The sequence below is a fragment of the Hylobates moloch genome, unplaced genomic scaffold, assembly GCF_009828535.3.
Source record: "Hylobates moloch isolate HMO894 unplaced genomic scaffold, HMol_V3 SCAFFOLD_12, whole genome shotgun sequence".
Lineage (NCBI taxonomy): Eukaryota > Metazoa > Chordata > Mammalia > Primates > Hylobatidae > Hylobates > Hylobates moloch.
The window spans coordinates 48,041,958-48,061,284 of NW_026652287.1; the positions used below are offsets into that span (position 1 = coordinate 48,041,958).

The following is a 19,327-nucleotide window of genomic DNA, read 5'->3' on the forward strand; positions in this document are numbered from 1 at the left end:
TAATTTTGTCCCCCAGGGAACAGTGAGCAATGACTGGTTTGGCTGCCACCCTGGGGAGGGTCAGTAGAAAACAGGGAAGCTGATAAACATCACACAATGCACAGGAAAGACCCCGGCACAATAAACGAGCTGGCCCAGCATTTCCTTTTGTATTTCCTTTTTGGATAGTTGGTTTATATCATTTGCTCATTTTTTTCCGTAGGGGTTCTCAACACATCAGTGTCTTGACACAGAAAAGATATCACCATGTTTGATATTTGGTAAATTTCCCTTTGTCTTTTCTGATTTTTGCTGGGCCTCAGGGATATAATGGGAGTTGGAAAGTTTTCAAAACTAAGGAAGCCTTTTCTTCCTTTAGGTCTCTCAGGGACTATGTGAGCTTATTAGATTATTTTTCCCTTCAGATCCAATTGATTCTTCTCTCTCTGTCTCTTGCTTTTTTGTTTGTTTGTTTGTTTGTTGTGGTGGTGGTTTTTGAAACACAGTCTCTGTCTGTTGCCCAGGCTGGAGTGCAGTGGCACAATCTCAGCTCACTGCAACCTCCACCTCCTGGGTTCCAGAGATTCTCCTGCCTCAGCCTCCCAGGTAGCTGGGATTACAGGCACGCGCCACTACGCCCAGCTAATTTTTGTATTTTTAGTAGATGGGGTTTCACCATGTTGGCCAGGCTGGTCTCAAGCTCCTAACCTCAGGTGATCCACCCACCTTGGCCTCCCAAAGTGCTAGGATTACAGGGATGAGCCACAAAGGCAGCCACCTCTCTGCTTATTAAGCAGATTTTTATTCTTTAAACATAGGGCAGGAAAAGGCCATCCCAAAATGGAACCTCGAGGTTGCGTATGCATGGGAAGTTTCCAAACTGGAACTTCTAGGTACCATATCTGTATCCTCTTGGGGAAAGATAATTTGATATTAAGAATTTACCATACATAACCTCGAGGTATCCATTCCTTTCTAATACTGTGAGTGGGATGAGAAGCGTGAGGGAGTAATATGGCCCCAGGAAGCCATGGCTGCATGTGTGGATGCGTTCTCTCTGTGTGTATACGTGTGTGGGTGCACGACTTTAGGGCACCAGAACCAGAACTAGTGCAATTCCTTGGAATTGTTCAAAAGAGCTCAGAACCCAAAGACCCTGAATGATTAAAGAAGAGATGCCACATGAATAATTAAAGAAGAGAATGAGAAGAGGGCTGTCTCACCTGCTATCAGACCATTTCTGAATTCTCCTGGGGAAAGATAATTTGAAATTGACAACTTTCCTGGTATTCATTTCTTTCTAATAGTATAACTAGGGTGAGAACAACACAAGAGTAACAGGGCTCCAGGGAGCTACAGTGTGCTGCGTGCACGTAGGCAATGTATGTGTGTGTGTATGTGTGTGCGCGTGCACGTGCAAGCACCTTTAGCATAAGAGCAGGTTACAGAGAAAGGGGATTCGGGGTCTGTATTCCAAGAGATAACTCATAATAGAAAAGCCAGAAGTCAAAGACACAGCGGGAAGAAAAGAGGGGATGCATTACACATACTGAGACACCGTTGCAGGCAAATTAATAAAATGCAAATGCAACAGCATCTGGTCAGAGGGACTCCTTGTATCTTTAAGTTTCAGCAGCTTCAAGGCCCCCTCATCCCACAACATCCTCTGAAACCGTCTCTTATCACTCTCTTCCTGTACATCCTCCTGCCACACTGGCTTCCTTGTCCACCTTGAACATGTGAAAGAAGCACATTCTGTCAAGTCATTCATTGGTCCTTCCTTCCCCTGGCACAGACTCTGGCAAAGAACATGGTGACTCTCACCCTGTCTTCATTCTGCTCTCTGTTCAATTTTTACCGTGTCTGCTGATCTTGTCTGTACACCTACTAAAAGTAACACATTTTTTCCTTTTTATTCGTAGGACTCCTCACCATCTGACATAGTGTATATGTATTTGTTCCCGTTATTCAATTGTAGGGACTTTGTTTTATAGCACCATTGACTCATTGTCTACACAGTACCCGGAACATCAGAACACTCACTTTGCAGTCCACAAATGCGTGAATGATTTTTCTCATTAATGATACCGTAGAATACATGCCTTCAGGGAAAGGCTGAGAGAGAGAGAGCGTGGCATAGGAATTCCTAATCAGAGAAGGCAAGGAGATCTTCTAACAGGGACCAGATTTCCACACTAAATATAGAAAACAACTTCTTATAGAATGGAGATTACTAGAGGCTGGGAAAATTGGTATGGAGGCTTGAGGTGATGTCAGTCAAGGGATACAAGATTATAATTAGATGGAATAACTTCAAAATATGTATTTTACAGCATGGTGAATATAGTTAATGATGATATATTGAATTATTGGAAAATGCCAAGAAAATGGATGTTAAGTGTTCTCGACACAAGAATGATGACTATATGAGGTAATACTAATGTTAATTGGCTAATTAACATTAGCTTAGCCAATCCACAATGTAAATATACTTCAACATATGATGTTGTACATGATAAATGCATATCTTTTTATCTGTCACCACAGAAATAAATAATTTTTAAAAGAAAAATAAGTTCTTGACTCTGGAATATAAATGAGAGAATTTCTGGTACATTTGTAATGCATAATTACATTGTCATATTCTCTCTCTTTTTGGTAGTCACATTGAATATTTGCAACCAAGGCTGGGTGCAATGGCTTATGCCTGTAAGGCCAGCACTTTGGGAGACTGAGGTGGGAGGATCGCATGAGCCCAGGAGTTTCAGACCAACATTGGCAACAGAGTGAAAGACCGTCTCTATGTTAAAAAAAAAAAAAAAAAGATGGAACCAGAGAATGACACAGGGATTTCAGAATTCCTTCTTCTGGGACTATCAGAGGAACCAGATTGCAGCCCTTCCTCTTTGGGCTGTTCCTGTCCATGTACCTGGTCACCGTGCTTGGGAACCTGCTCATCAACCTGGCCACAATCTCAGACTCCCACCTCCACACCCCCATGTACTTCTTCCTCTCCAACCTGTCCTTTGCTGACATCTGTTTCGTCTCCACTACAGTCCCAAAGATGCTCGTAAACATCCAGACACAGAGCAGAGTCATCATCTATGCAGGCTGCATCACCCAGATGTGCTTTTTCATACTTTTTGGAGGGTTAGACAGCTTGCTCCTGGCTGCGATGGCCTATGATTGGTTTGCGGCCATCTGTCATCCTCTGCACTACACAGTCATCATGAACCCTCGGCTGTGTGGACTCCTGGTTCTGGCATCCTGGATGATTACCGCCCTGAATTCCTTGTCACAAAGCTTAGTGGTGTTGTGGTTGTCCTTCTGCACAGACTTGAAATCTCTCACTTGCTCTGTGAATTTAATCGGGTCATCCACCTTGCCTGTTCTGACACCTTTCTTAATGACATGGGGTTGTATTTTGCAGCAGGCCTGCTCGATGGTGCTCCACTCACGGGGATCCTTTACTCTTACTCTAAGATACTTTCCTCCATACGTGCAATCTCATCAGTTCAGGGGAAGTACAAGGCATTTTCCACCCGTGCATCTCACCTCTCAGTTGTCTCCTTATTTTATGGTACGAGCCTAGGTGTGTACCTTAGTTCTGCTGCAACCCACAACTCACACTCCAGTGCTGCAGCCTCAGTGATGTACACTGTGGTCACCCCCATGCCGAACCCCTCCATCTACAGTCTGAGGAATAAAGACATAAAGGGGGCTCTGACACAATTCTTCAGAGGGAAACAATAAAAGAGCTGTTTTGAAGAAGGGCCTGTGATGCCAGAGCTCTAAGCCCCTGACGCAGAAACTGATTTATTAGTCAGATGGTGGAAATAGAAATGATTCCTTCTATTAATTTCTTGGATGTTCAAATTCTGTGATCTTACCTGCTTTGTAAAATATATGCATTTTCTTTAAGAAGCTTTCAGCTCTCAGATGGTCAACTGTTTTCTCCTTTGTGATTTTCCTACTTTCCCAAAGTTATTCCCAGACTAAGGTCAGAAACAAGGTAGAGATTCCTGTTGGTCTCATGCAGTGGTGAGTTGCGTTCACACAAGGAACCAAGAATGGCAACTACAAAAATTATTAATATAATTTTATTGTGGATGAATAGCTGAGACCCCAGTTTTCTACGTTTGTGTCTGTCATTTCTTTTTCTATCACTGCCTTAACTGCTCCTCCTCACAATGTAAAACTAATATACTAGGGGGCTGGGCGCGGTGGCTCACACCTGTAATCCCAGCACTTTGGGAGGCTGAGGCAAGCAGATCATGAGGTCAGAAGATCGAGACCATCCTGGCCAACATGGTGAAACCCGTCTCTACTCAAAATGCAAAAATTAGCTGGGCATAGTGGTGGGCACCTGTAATCCCAGCTACTCGGGGGGCTGAGGCAGGAGAATGGCTTGAATCCGGGAGGCAGAGGATGCAGTGAGCCAAGATCACGCCACTGCACTCCAGCCTGGTGACAGAGCAAAATTCTGTCTCAAAACAAACAAACAAAAAACACTTTAATATACTAGTGTGTTTTTAGCCAGTGGTGGCATTTTATCCTCTCCATTAAGATCCTGTTCTCTCATCATCTCCACGTCCAAATGCCTACTGTATTTCTGATTAAAAACAAAGAAGACTCTGTAATCCCAGCACTTTGGGAGGCCGAGGTGGGCAGATCACAAGGTCAAGAGATCAAGACCATCCTGGGCAACATGGTGAAACTCCATCTCTACTAAAAATACAAAAATTACCTGGGCGTGGTGGTGCGTGCCTGTAGTCCCAGCTACTCAGGAGGCTGAGGCAGGAGAATTGCTTGAACCTGGGAGCAGAGGTTGCAGTGAGCCAAGAATGTGCCATTGCACTCCAGCCTGGCAACACAGCAAGACTCTGAAGAAAAAAAAAAAAAACCAAGAAGACAAAAATTGCTTATGAAATCCATGTTCCAAGTGTAGTCTAAACAGACAAATTAGCATATGTCAACTGACTCCATCTGGACTTAGACTCAGAGGTTGTCTTAACTATGAGAGAGTAAAATTTTTGATCATGCATGGACTTACTCTGGAACATTTGGAGTGTGGAATCTTGATGTCCATGTGTAATGAAGTTTGTTCATTTGAGTGAACGATTTGATGTCATGGTCTGTATAATTTTACTGTATCATCTTCATTCCACCTAAAATTTTCCTGTGCTACCTGCAAATACGACTCTTTCCATTGTACTAAGAAATATCTTTCCCTTTAAAAAACTGCATCATAGTTTAGGCGCAGTGGCTTACACCTGTAACCCCAGCACTTTGGGAGGCCAAGGTTGTTGGATCACAAGGTCAGGAGTTCCAGACCAGCCTGGCCAATATGGTGAAACCCCGTCCCTCCTAAAAATACAAAAATTAGCTGGGTGTGGTGGCATGCGCCTGTAGTCCCAGCTGCTTGGGAGGCTGAGGCAGTAGAATTGCTTAAACCCAGGAGGCGCTGGTTGCAGTGAGCTGAGATCCTGCCATTGCACTCCAGCCTGGGCAACAGAGCTAGACTCCAATACAAAAAAAAAAAAAGCATCATAAACATTAAAGTGCAGATAAGTGAACAATATGTGTGTTTAATTTATCAGCCATTGCCTTATCTCTTTTATACTATAAACTCTCTACAACCCTCATGATCAAAGGAAGACTCACACCAGAGCTTGAATTTCTGCCCAGTATTGCTCCTGGAAATAGAGACTTGTGTGAATCAAGGTCACAACTCATTTCTCCAAAAACTTGTATGTCCTTTTGAACAGAAGTTTTCAAAAGAAAACATACATGCAGCCAACAATCATATGAAAAAAAAATTAACATCACTAATTAGAGAAATGTAAATGAAACCCACAATGAGATTATCCTCTCACACCAGTCAAAATGGCCATAATTAAAAAGTCAAAAAATAACAGATGCTGGCAAGGTTGTGGAGAAAAATGAGCACTTTTACACTGTTGGTGGGAGTGCAAATTAGTTCAGTCATTGCAGAAGACACTGTGGTGATTCCTCAAAGATCTAAAGACAGAAATACCATTTGGCCCAACAATCCCATTACTAGGTATATACCCAAAGGAATATAAATCCTACTATTATAAAGACACAAGCATGGATATGTTCATTGCAGCAATATTCACATTTGAAAAGACATGGAATCAATCTAAATGCCAGTGAATGATAGATTGGGTTTTTAAAAATACATATACACCATGGAATACTGTGCATCCATAAGAAAGAATGAGATCATGTCCTTTGCAGCAACATGGATGGACCTGGAGGCCATTATCCTTAGCAAACTAACACAGAAGTAGAATACCAAATATCACAGGTTCTCACTCATATATAGGAGCTAAATCATGAGAACACATGTACACTTAGAAGGGAACAACACACACTGGGGCCTATCGGAGGGTGGAGGCTAAGAGGTGGGAAAGGCTCAGGATAAGCAACTAATGGGTAATAGGCTTAATGTACGGTCCAGCCCCACAGGGTTGGTGGGTTTTTCTCCCCGTGTGCAGAGATGAGAGATTGCAGAAATAAAGATGCAAGACAAAGAGATAAAAGAAAAGACAGCTGGGCCCGGGGGACCACTACCACCAAGAGGCGGAGGCCGGTAGCGGCCCCGAATGTCTGGCTGCACTGTTATTTATTTGATACAAAGCAAAAGGGGCAGGGTAAAGAGTGTGAGTCATCTCCAGTGATAGGTAAGGTCACGTGGGTCATGTGTCCACTGGACAGGGGGCCCTTCCCTGCCTGGCAGCCAAGGCAGAGAGAGAGAGAGGGAGAGAGAGAGACAGCTTACGCCATTATTTCTGCATATCAGAGACTTTTAGTACTTTCACTAATTTTGCTACTGTTATCGAAAAGGCAGAGCCAGGTATACAGGATGGAACATGAAGGCGGACTAGGAGCGTGACCACTGAAGCACAGCATCACAGGGAGATGGTTAGGTCTCCAGATAACTGCCAGTGGGCCTGACTGATGTCTAGGCTACCGCTAGACCAGACTTCCCAGACGCTGGCGTTACGGCTAGACCAAGGAGCCCTCTGGTGGCCCTGTCCGGGCATAACAGAAGGCTCGCACTCCTGTCTTGTGGTCACTTCTCACTGTGTCCCCTCAGCTCCTATCTCTGTATGGCCTGGTTTTTTCTAGGTTATGATTATAGAGCGAGGATTATTATAATATTGGAGTAAAGAGAAATTTCTACAAACTAATGATTAATGATATTCATACATAATCATGTCTATGATCTAGATCTAGTATAACTCTTGATGTTTTATATATTTTATACTGGAGCAGCTCGTGTCCTCGGTCTCTTGTCTCGGCGCCTGGGTGGCTTGCCGCCCACATCTCCCCCCCTTTTTATTAACTAGGATCACCATCGCCATCATTGCTTGTCGTTGACTTCGGATTTGTTTTCGGACTCCTTAGAGGCATCTGCAGACTAAAAGGAGACAACATAAGCATACCAATATTAATAATGCCAGTGACAACAATGATCCTCCAAGCGGTTTGATCTATTTGAAGGGATTAAGATGAGATAATTGTTTAGTTATGCCTTCAAAAATGTCTGAGCCAGGAACAGTGGATAAATGAGCTTGTGAAGCCTCGAAAATTTGCTCTTTAAGTTGTGAAATATTCAAGGTTAAGTTATCATCCCAGGCTTTTAAATGTCTTGAGACCTTTTCCCAGCTATATTGATCTGTATTATAAGCATAAGGTGTTATGCAATAATCAGAAGTATTCCAGCCACACTGTAGTTGCATACGGTGTTTCAAATTCATAACTCTATCTCCCAGCCAGATTACACTTTGGCGGAGATCATTAATTTGATTAGCTAATTTTTGATCAATTTGAGTCTGAGGATTCCAAAGTCTGGAGGAGATTTTTTGCCATGCTTCGACATAGTGAGCGGTTTAACAGAATTGTGGATGGCAACTCCAGCAGTTGCTGCTGTTGCAGTAACTGCAATTAGTCCTGCAATGACTGCAATAAGAGTAAAAATAAATCTCTTTGTTCTTTTGAGGATACCTTTAAGAACTTCATTGACTATGTGAATAGAGGGGGAAGATTCCCATGGACGATGTAAAGAAACTGGTATCCATACCCCCTCCCTAGCCCTTACTAAGAGAATACTTGTAGTGGGATTAAAAGTAGCATCAATGCACGTGAACAGCTTACAGTTATCACATTCTATAGTTTGTGTATTGGGAATGCTAATTATATTTCCAACCAACAGCATGTAAGGGGGTTTGACACAGCTCCTAATGGGTATCACCCCTTCAGAAATGAGGGTGATGTTGAATGTGGGTGTTTTGGTATTAGTACGAAGCAGGTGATAGGCAGCGTTCCATATCCTTATTCCTGTCAGGGCTGCAGCTAATTTCCATAGTTCAGGATCTTCTGGGGTAACAAAGGGATGAATCATTTTTGGTCTAGGAGGAGCAATGCCTGCGTCCATCAATTTAAATGGGTAAGGAGACACCCATTGTCTCAGCATGTATGACTGCCATCCATGCTCTATATAATTTAAGGAATAAATAAACTCCGAGCATGAGGTAGTTTTGCCGGAGCAATCTTGCCAATAATATCCTTTTGGAGCCCAATCAATAACAATACCCGTGGCTAGAGTTTGAAGTACAACAGCCTTAGGAGCATTACAATCATCCCATAAAATTGAAGTCACTTTAAAAGGCCCCTTTGTAGGTTTCTTTGGGCAGTCTGGCAGTCCTTTTGTTTTATTAGCTTTGGTAGTGAGAGGAACTCTCCATGCCTCATGTGGAGTAAGTTTGACAGTGAGAAGTTGAAAAGAATTGGTACTGAACACATTATGTACTTGATAAGAATCATTTGTAAAGGACGGTACAGTCCACATCCAATTCTGGTACGAATAAGCTAAACAGCCAGGCGTCTTCCCAATGCATAGTGGTGGATATTTATAACCACTGGACAGATTTAAGTGCATACCTTCTTCTTCCAGTTGAGCTGGAAACTGATCATCATTAGGGATTATTAGTGTAAACTTCTACTGGGGAGTCCATCCGAGAGACAAACCCAATTAGAGGGGGAAAAGGAACATATGCCCAGTAAGTATAATTTTGAATTGCCCCAACCGGTGGTATACTTACCGCTGCACTGACTACCATAAAGGCAGCCAGAATTATATTACTGGTCGTTTTTGGGATTCCTTTTTCTTTTAAAAAATTTTCTGGGCTGGGCGCGGTGGCTCACGCTTGTAATCCCAGCACTTTGGGAGGCCGAGGCGGGCGGATCACGAGGTCAGGAGATCGAGACCATCCTGGTTAACACAGTGAAACCCCGTCTCTACTAAAAATACAAAAAATTAGCCGGGCGAGGCGGCGGGCGCCTGTAGTCCCAGCTACTAGGGAGGCTGAGGCAGGAGAATGGCGTGGACCTGGGAGGCGGAGCTTGCAGTGAGCCGAGATTGCTCCACTGCACTCCAGCCTGGGCGACAGAGCGAGACTCCGTCTCAAAAAAAAAAAATTCTGTTTGATGCGATAAAACCTTTATATGACCCCATGTAGGTGGAGTTGAACAAGCGGTGTTGTAGGTCACACGGCGAGATTTTTGTCTCAATGTGGAGGTCATGAAGTTTATGTGTCAGGCGGCGAAAGTTGCTCTTTGGTTTCCGAGGGGTCTTTGCCTTTTGTTTCTGGGAGCGTTTCATCTTTGGAGTTATGGTGCAATTTTAATTGTCGGGAGGGAACCCACACGGGCTGTAGTCCTTTTCCTGGGGAAACACAAGCAAAACACCTACCCCAAATTATGACCGTGCCTAATTCTCATGTGTTAGTTTTTGCATCCTTACACAGTACCCGCATTCCTTTTTGTGGATCAAATTTATTTCCAGTGAAATGTTTTTCTTCCGCTGTAAAAGGTTGATTTCTTGTTAGATTTAAGAAATTTAGTGTGAAAAGAGTCAGATTTAATTGAGCATGAGGAGTAGCAGCATCTCCCTTTGATTTAGTATCCTGTTTTCGAAGTTGATCTTTGAGTGTTTTATTGGCTCGTTCAACGAAGGCCTGTCCTTGAGAGTTAGAGGGGATGCCAGTTGTGTGGTTAATTGCCCATGTTTGAGTGAACTTTTTAAAAGCAGCACTAGTGTAGCCGGGGCCGTTATCAATTTTCAGTTTCTCGGGATAGCCCATAACCGAGAAACAGGAAAGCATATGTGGTTTAACATGAGCTGTACTTTCTCCTGTTTGACAAGTTGCCCAAATAAAATGAGAAAAGGTATCAATAGTTACACATATAAAAGAAAGCTTGCCAAAAGCAGGATAATGAGTCATGTCCATTTGCCAGAGAGCATTCTGTGAAAGTCCTCTAGGGTTAACTCCTGAAGACAGTGGCTGTAAAATTAACACCTGACAAGTACGACAGTGACGTACAATGGTTTTAGCTTGTTTCCATGTAAGGGGGAACTTTTTTCGGAGTCTCGCAGCATTGACATGGGTTAAAGCATGAAAATTTTCTGCATCTGTAAAAATGGGAGAAACTAATGTATCAGCTCTGGCATTTGCTCTGGAGAGGGGTCCGGGGAGGGGTGTGTGGGCCCGAATGTGAGTAATGTAGAAAGGAGAAGACCTTGCTCTGAGCACAGACTGAAACCTTTGAAAAAGAAAGAATAGGTTATCATCAGGCAGAAATTTGATTAAGGCAGTTTTAATGTTGCGAGCAACATGTACTACATATGCTGAGTCAGAGACGATGTTAACTGGTTCAGGGAAATCTTCAAGGACAGCCATAACAGCAAGCAGCTCAGCTCGTTGTGCTGAAATAGCTCCTGTGCTAAGAACACGTTCTCTTGGTCCTGTATATGCTGCTCGGCCATTACAGGAAGCATCAGTGAAAACAGTGACAGCTTCAGCTAATGGGGTGTTTCTAGTAATGTTAGGTAAAATCCAAGCAGTGAGTTTAAGGAACTGAAATAATTTTACATTAGGATAGTGATTATCAATTATACCCGGGAAACCTGCCAAATGCACTTGCCAAGCGATGCAAGCAGCAAAAGCCTGTTGAACTTGTAATCAGGTGAGGGGAACAATGATTTTTTTGGCGGGGGTGGCTTAATAACCTTGTCTTTTAGCTGCATTCCTAAATAGTGATAAGGAGAAGACGTCTGGATTTTTTCTGGGGCAACAACCAAACCGGCTACTGCAACTGCTTGTTGTACTGCAGAAAAACAAGATATTAATACAGAGCATGAAGGTGCCATGAGATCAGCCGCCTGCTAAGCAAGATCAACAATGGGCTGTGGGTGATTTTGTGCTGCTGGGGTGGCAGGTACTGGAGGTTGTAAAATTACAGGAAATTGCCAGGCTTTGGGATCCCCGTATTCCCTTGCCTGAGCTATAGCCCTCATAAGAGGAGTGTCATTTTCAGGGATGTATGTAATTTGTTGCTCGTGAGCCGCAAGGGTAGACGAGATTATCTGCTGAGCAGGTCTTTCATGGGCCTGAAAACCAGGCTGCCACGGCAACTGCAGACCAGGCCTCAAGGGAGCCTGTGACTCTAGCCGAGTCCGAGTACTTAGTACTGGCTTGTCCCATGGTGTCCCCGGAATACTCTGAGTGCTCTAGCTTACCACCAAGCTTATCGACCGCAGTCCTCAGGAATCTGTCGTGGAACTCCTCCGCTGCATCCCACAGTCAGAGTGCAACTTCACACAGCGAGGGAGAGCCCCCATCGGAGCGCCAGATGTAGGGTCCAGCCCCACAGGGTCGGTGGGTTTTTCTCCCCGTGTGCAGAGACGAGAGATTGTAGAAATAAAGACACAAGACAAAGAGATAAAAGAAAAGACAGCTGGGCCTGGGGACCACTAACAGCAAGACGTGGAGAGTGGTAGAGGCCCCGAATGTCTGGCTGCACTGTTATTTATTGGATACAAACCAAAAGGGGCAGGGTAAAGAGTGTGAGTCATCTCCAATGATAGGTAAGGTCACGTGGGTCACGTGTCCACTGGAGAGGGGGCCCTTCCCTGCCTGGCAGCCGAGGCAGAGAGAGAGAGGGAGAGAGAGACAGCTGACACCATTATTTCTGCATATCAGAGACTTTTAGTACTTTCACTAATTTTGCTGCTGTTATCTACAAGGCAGAGCCGGGTGTACAGGATGGAACATGAAGGCGGACTAGGAGTGTGACCACTGAAGCACAGCATCACAGGGAGACGGTTAGGCCTTGGGATAACTGCAGGTGGGCCTGACATCAGTCAGGCCCTCCACAAGAGGTGGAGGAGTAGAGTCTTCTCTAAACTCCCCGGGGAAAGGGAGACTCCCTTTCCGGGTCCACTAAGTAGCGGGTGCTTTTCCTTGACGCTAAGGCTACCGCTAGACCAGACTTCCCAGATGCTGGCATTACCGCTAGACCAAGGAGCCCTCTGGTGGCCCTGTCTGGGCATAATAGAAGGCTCACACTCTTGTCTTCTGGTCACTTCTCACTGTGTCCCCTCAGCTCCTATCTCTGTATGGCTTGGTTTTTTCTAGGTTGTGATTATAGAGTGAGGATTATTATAATATTGGAATGAAGAATAATTGCTACAAACTAATGATTAATGATATTCATATATAATCATGTCTATGATCTAGATCTAGTATAACTCTTGTTGTTTTATATGTTTTATTATACTGGAACAGCTCGTGCCCTCGGTCTCTTGCCTCAGCACCTGGATGGCTTGCTGCCCACGGCATAATACCTGGGTGATGAAATAATCTGTACAACGAACCCTCATGACACAAGTTTACTTATATAGCAAACCTGCACATGTACCCCTGAACTTAAAATAAAAGTTATATTTAAATAAAATATGTGTCCTTTCAGCCTCTTCTGGCTACCTAGGAAAAAATGTAAACAATAGTCTCATTTAATACAGTTATCCAGCATAAACATGAATATCCAGGTAATCATGAAGGCTGCCGTCAAATATCAGAACTCATGTTAAAAACTAAGAGGCATCAGAATATTCTGAATGTCTTTAGATCTCTTTGCACTGTTTATTGTGTCAGTAAGCTAATGCCACATAACAAACCATCCCATTGGTAAGTGACTTAATTGTCACGCTTTTTTATCACATAGGAATCTATGTTGGGAAAGTTTCTACATTGGAATTAGAACATATGAACTTTGGAGAGGACAATATAGTCACTCCTACAACTCTCCAAATCTAGTAGGTTTTTGAATTTTGAACAGGAAGGACAATTTGACAGAGGAAGATGAAAAAAAGTGGTAGAATCTCAGAATGCCTCTCACAACATCTTCATAGACGCTGGATCTCTCCTTACTGCTCACATTCTTTCAGACAAGGCACATCACATGTCCAAGCTCAGCATCAACCACTGTAGGGATATGCACACTTCCCAATTGAGGTATTACCAAAACCCAGAGCCAAAGGTGTGGAAGTACAATTCTCCTAAAGACAATTGGGGAGTTAACCAATACGTGAAAATTAAATGTATCTACTGGCATGCGAAACAGATATGCAGGCATTTCATACTTATGTTGACAATAGTTGTTGATGAATAATGTGCTATTAGTTTCAACAAGGCGAAGTGTTCTATGAAGAGTTATAAGAGGTCCTTTAAGAGTTTTCTATAAGAGTTGAAAGAGCACTTTGGGAGGCCGAAGTGGGCAGATCATTTGAGGTCTGGAGTTCGAGACCAGCCTGACCAACATGGAGAAACCCCATCTCTACTAAAAATGCAAAATTAGCCAGGCATGGTGGCACATGCTTGTAATCTCAGCTACTAGGGAGGCTGAGGCAGGAGAATCGCTTGAACCCGGGAGGTGGAAGTTATGGTGAGCCGAGATTGCATCATTGCACTCTAGCCTGGGCAACAAGAGCAAAACTCTGTCAAAAAAAAAAAAAAAAAAAAAAAAAAGGAGTTGAAGGAGTAATTTGATGAACCAGGAGACATAGAATACCTGCTTTCCACTGAGCATCTGGTTTGTGCAAGGTAATCTCCAATGAGCTTCAAAATATTACTTACTTCTCACAGAAACTCCATAAAGAAGATAGAATTTCTAAAGATTTCACTTCCTGTCATGAGAAAAGCACATAAGAGGCACATGCAATCTTGATTTATGCCAAATTGACCTGCCAAGTTCAACATTTGACTACCTGAAGTCAGACATGAGGTGTGTAGTAAGATTTCTGCTGGAGAAGACCTCAAAGTACTAATATCTGACTCTAACACTGGACCACAGCCTTGATCCTCAAAGAGTGAACCACCCAACTGGTCAGGGAGCATCAACATCAACAGGGAAAATGCTACACATGTGGAATACCTGGACCTGTCCTAGAGGCCCCATGTCAGAATCTACATTTGAACGAGATCCCTAATTGAATCACACACACACATTGAGGTTGGGCATATTCTGGACAAAATAGACTTTCAACCTCCCCAGTGTTAACATTTTTGCTGCGTAATTTTTGTGCTGTGGGCTGTCCTGGGCATTGTAGGATGTTGAGCAGCATCCCTGGATTATTTTTCGTAATCATATGAAAAAAAATCATGTGATAGGTCGAATTAGGAATACCCAAGAGTTTTTAATCTCAATTATTTCCTTTCAGCTGAGGCTGAGTAGACAGTGTTTGTTGGTTTATTAGTTATTGCAAATTTTGAAGGTTGTTTGCTTTTATGTCCGAGAGTCTGAGTGCTTTTATTCTTTTGATTACATTGTTTCAGATAAAGAAGAAGAGATTTTCACCAACTTTGCAGAATAATAATAGTTCATTGTTTATGTATGTATAGATTATATCTTGATGGAATATGTGAAAGTTTATAAATTTCCTCTGGTCTAATCTCTCAGCTTGTCATATTGTGTATCCACCCTCTCCAATTTTTCTTAACTTAGAAAATTCTCCTGCATCTTTAATAGAAATAAATCGCCTTTCATATGTATTGCCATCTTATTTCACATCCCTTTTTTTTTGATCATTACCTTTTTGCCTTTTGTGATGAGTTTTTTTTAATTGAATGGAATTTTAAATTTTATTTTGATGGACCAATAGCAACTGTATATATATATATGTATATATATATATATATATATATATAGTAAGGAATCTTACTACACACATACATAAAAAAGAATATATATATTCTTTTTTAAAGACAGAATCTTGCTCTGTCACCCAGGCTAGAGTGCAGTGGCACAATCTCAGCTCACTGCAACCTCCACCTTCCGGGTTCAAGAAATTCTTATGTCTCAGTCTCCCAAGTAGCTGGGACTACAGGCATATGCCACCATGCCTGGTTAATTTTTGTATTTTTAATAGAGACAGGGTTTCACCATATTGATCAGGGTGGTCTCAAACTTCTGACCTCAGGTGATCCACCTCCTTCAGCCTCCCAAAGTCCTGGGATACAGGCATGAGCCATTGTGCCTGGCCTACTGTGTATATTTATGAAGTACAATATGATGTTATGATATGTATATAAATTGTGGAATGGTTAAATTGAGCTAATTAACCTATCCATCTCCCCACATATTTATAATTTGTTTGTGGGAAGAACATTTAAAATTTAACATTTTAATAATTTTGGAATATATAATACATTATTCTCAACAATAGTCGCCATGCTGTGCAATTCATCACTAGAAATGATTCCTCTTGTCCAACTGAAACTGTATACTCTTTGACGAATACTTCCCTTTTCTCCATCCACCCTACCCGCACCCCCAGCCTCTAGTAACGTCCATTCTACTCTATACTTCAATGAGTTTGAATATTTATATCACGTGTGCATGCGAGAACACAGACTTATTTTTTTTCAATATTAATCATCTTCTGCCATTCTATGGAACATGTTCTTTTGCATGTGGGGAGCCAAAGCAGAGTTGTTCCCATGCACTGGCGAGGCCAGCAGACAGGGAAGTAGGTGGCATGGTCAAGGACCTGACCACTGAAGATCCTGTTGTTGGGTATCTTCCTGTTCTTAGCAGATCAGTGAAGCACTGAGAATGGCTTTTCACAGTTAGTGGTTAGTACAGGACAGACTGCGGAGGCCGCACCTATTGAAGAAGACAAAAACAATTATTGTGTGTTATATAACAGGGAACTTTGACCCCTGGTATGTATAAAAGCACTGAATAAAGCAGAACTTGGGTCGCTTCCCTATCAGGGGACCGTCCCTCCTAATCCTGCTTCTCTGTGTCTTTCTTTCCTCATTCTTCCCACTACTTCTCGGTGCATTCCTGAATAACCCCTGCGGCCGGACCGCAAGAGGTGGTGCCCGAACAGGGACCCGAGAAATACTGTGGAAAGAACGCCCAGTTCTGGTAAGTTCTGCAGAAGTTGTGTGAGTATAAACAGTTGTGGGCGCATAGTCATACATTGGGAGTAAAAATGGGACATTCTGGTTCTAAGGAACGTGCTCTTTACATTCAAGTGTTGCAATCTGTGATGTATACCTGTGGGGCTTCTATAAAAACTAAGCAGTTGGAAAAATTCTTGGAGAGGGTACAAGAGGCATGTCCTTGGTTCCCTGAGGAAGGCACTATCAACATGGACGCCCAGTCAAAGGTGGGGGAAGGCCTGAGGAAGCATTATACTCTGCATGGCCCTGATGGCATTCCTGTGGCGACTTTTGGACTCTTTAATCTGGTCCAGGAATGTCTTGTGCCTTGTCCTGAAGGCTATAAGCCCTTAGGCTCTATGCCATGCGGGGAGCCTTCTGCCCCATCATGGCTGAGGAAAAGTTGGTTGTTTGTCACCAACCGTCTCCAAGAGATGGGAAGTTGTCTTGTGAGGAGTCCGAAAAATCATCATTGCCTACTTCTCCTGCTTCACCTCTGCCTTCACCAGGGGAAGATGAAGAGGCCTTGGTACGTGCTTTCGCTGCCACCTTTCTTAAGAAACCCCCTGGATCTAATTGTTCTTGCTCTTGTTCTCGTAAGTCTGACTCTTTGCCTGCGTCTGTCATGTCACCTTTGGAGGGTGCCTTGCATCATGCTCGTTTGTCTGGAGAATCACTGGAAGGTTTTCATGCCTTCCCTGTCAGGCTTGACCCACAGACAAATCAGCAATATCACGAGCCTCTGCCTTTTAAGACTTTAAAGGACCTTAAGGCTGCTGTGGTTCAGTATGGGACTACAGCACCCTTTACTTTAGCCATGGTGGAGAACTTGGCAGAGGATGCTTTACCCCCGAATGATTGGAAGGGCATAGCAAAAGCCTGCCTAGACGGGGTGACTACTTCTTGTGGAAAACTGAATTTTTGGAAAAGGCTGAAGAAATTTCTCGCCGCAATCGCTTGGCGGGTAATCAGGTTACTTATGAAATGCTCACTGGCTTAGGTAACTTTTCAGATACTGCTGATCAAATTAGCTGGCAAAGGTGGATTTATGACCAAGTATCCAATATTGCCCTCTCTGCCTGGAAGAAATTGCCATCTTCCAAACGCACAGAGGAACTCACAAAAACTCACCAGGGACCTGATGAGCCTTATCAGAACTTTGTCTCTCCATTATTACAGGCAGTGGGCCGAGTAATCAGTGATTCTGAGGCAGGTACTGTTATTGTAAAGCAACTTGCCTTTGAAAATGCGAATGGCGCTTGCCAAGCCGCTATTCGCCCACACAAGAAAAATGGGACTCTGGAAGATTATATTCGCTTATGTTCTGAAATTGGCCCTGCTTTTAATCAAGGTGTGGCTTATGCTGCAGCTATGAAAGGAGTTCCTGTTTCTCAGATTTACTTGCAGGTGCAAGGAAGGGGCCAAAATAAGCGGCTACAAAACAAGGGAGGTAAACAAACCTGTTTTAATTGTGGTAAACCAGGACATTTTAAGAATCAATGCCGCCACGTGCCAGCAAGTTCAGGGAAATCACCTAAGGCTCGACCTACTTCCTTGTGCCCTCGATGCCAACGTGGGTTTCATTGGATGAATGAATGTAGGTCTCGTACTGATTCTCAAGGCAACCTTCTTTCCCCTCAGGGAAACCAGAAGTGGGCCTCTCCCCGGGCCCGACAAACAATAGGGGCCCTTCAGACAGTCCCTCCAGTGACCTCCATGAGTCCCTCCAATCCCTTTCCCAAGCCACCCCAGGGTCAGCAGGATTGGACTTGTGTGCCACCTCCAGCTACATACTAACACCTGAAATGGGTCCACAACGCATTCCTACAGGAGTGTTTGGGCCTCTCCCTAAGGAGACTGTTGGGTTAATTATTGGAAGAAGCAGTGTCCTCTTTAAGGGGTTAATTGTCTATTCAGGAATAATTGACTCTGACTACACTGGGGAACTTCAAGTTATGGCTTCCACCTCTCAAGCTGTGGTCACTGTATCTAAAGGTCAGCATGTGGCCCAACTTCTGCTTTTGCCCTATGTCTCTCAAGTAGGGCAAACAGCTTCCTCTTCTGCGCGTGGCAGCCGCGGTTTCGGTTCTTCTGATGTCTATTGGTTGCAGGCTGTTGATGCCGAGAGACCTACCCTGCAACTCCAAATAGAAGGAAAGACTTTTTCAGGCTTAACTGATACTGGAGCAGATGTTTCTGTATTTAGTTTACAATTTTGGCCCGTTTCATGGCCCCTTACTGCCTCTATGACTCATTTACAAGGTATTGGAATGTCTCAAAACCCCCAGCAAAGTGCGCTAGTATTAACCTGGACTGATCAAGAAGGTCACCAAGGAAAATTTCAACCCTATGTGTTACCCCACTTACCTTGTAACTTATGGGGACGTGATGTGTTACAACAAATGGGGGTTTATCTGTTTAGTCCTAACCCCATTGTGTCCCAACAGTTGCTCCAGCAGGGACTGCTCCCCAACCAAGGATTAGGAAAACATAACACTGGCATTCTTGCTCCAGTATAAATTACACCAAAAAATGATCGACATGGTTTGGATTTTCCCCAAGGCCACTGATCCTAGCTGCCCCCTTAACTGCAGATGCTATTCAGTGGAAATCTAATGAACCTCTTTGGGTGGATCAGTGGCCTTTAACTCAGGAGAAATTGATGGCAGCCACTCAATTGGTTCAAGAGCAGCTCTCTGCTGAACATATTGAACCTTCTACTAGCCCTTGGAATACACCTATATTTGTTATCAAAAAGAAATCTGGGAAGTGGGGGCTATTGCAAGATTTGTGGGCTGTAAATGCTACTATGTTACCCATGGGGGCACTGCAACCTGGTCTCCCGTCCGCTACGGCTATACCAAAAAATTTGTTAGCCTTTATCATAGATCTTAAAGGTTGCTTTTTTACCATTCCTCTTCATTCAAATGATAAGGCTCGATTTGCTTTTAGCCTTCCCTCTATTAATTTTCGACAGCCTATGGCTAGATGTCAGTGGAAGGTCTTGCCTCAAGGCATGGCTAATAGCC

At 43.5% G+C, this 19,327-nt stretch overlaps 1 protein-coding gene and 1 long non-coding RNA gene across 2 annotated transcripts; one reads left to right on the forward strand and one right to left on the reverse strand.

The window, feature by feature from the left end:
• Window positions 1-2,804: 2,804 nt before the first annotated feature.
• On the forward strand, window positions 2,805-3,732 carry LOC116479438 (olfactory receptor 7A17-like). Its single transcript, XM_032171540.2, is given in 3 exon segments — window positions 2,805-2,865; window positions 2,868-3,314; window positions 3,317-3,732. Coding segments are annotated over 3 exon segments (924 nt in total).
• Window positions 3,733-5,667: 1,935 nt separating this feature from the next.
• On the reverse strand, window positions 5,668-11,794 carry LOC131380832 (uncharacterized). The gene is made up of 3 exons (XR_009209087.1): window positions 11,588-11,794; window positions 9,111-9,733; window positions 5,668-7,426 (listed from the first exon to the last, which is right to left on the reverse strand). It is a non-coding gene; the product is annotated as an uncharacterized LOC131380832 (long non-coding RNA).
• Window positions 11,795-19,327: the final 7,533 nt, after the last annotated feature.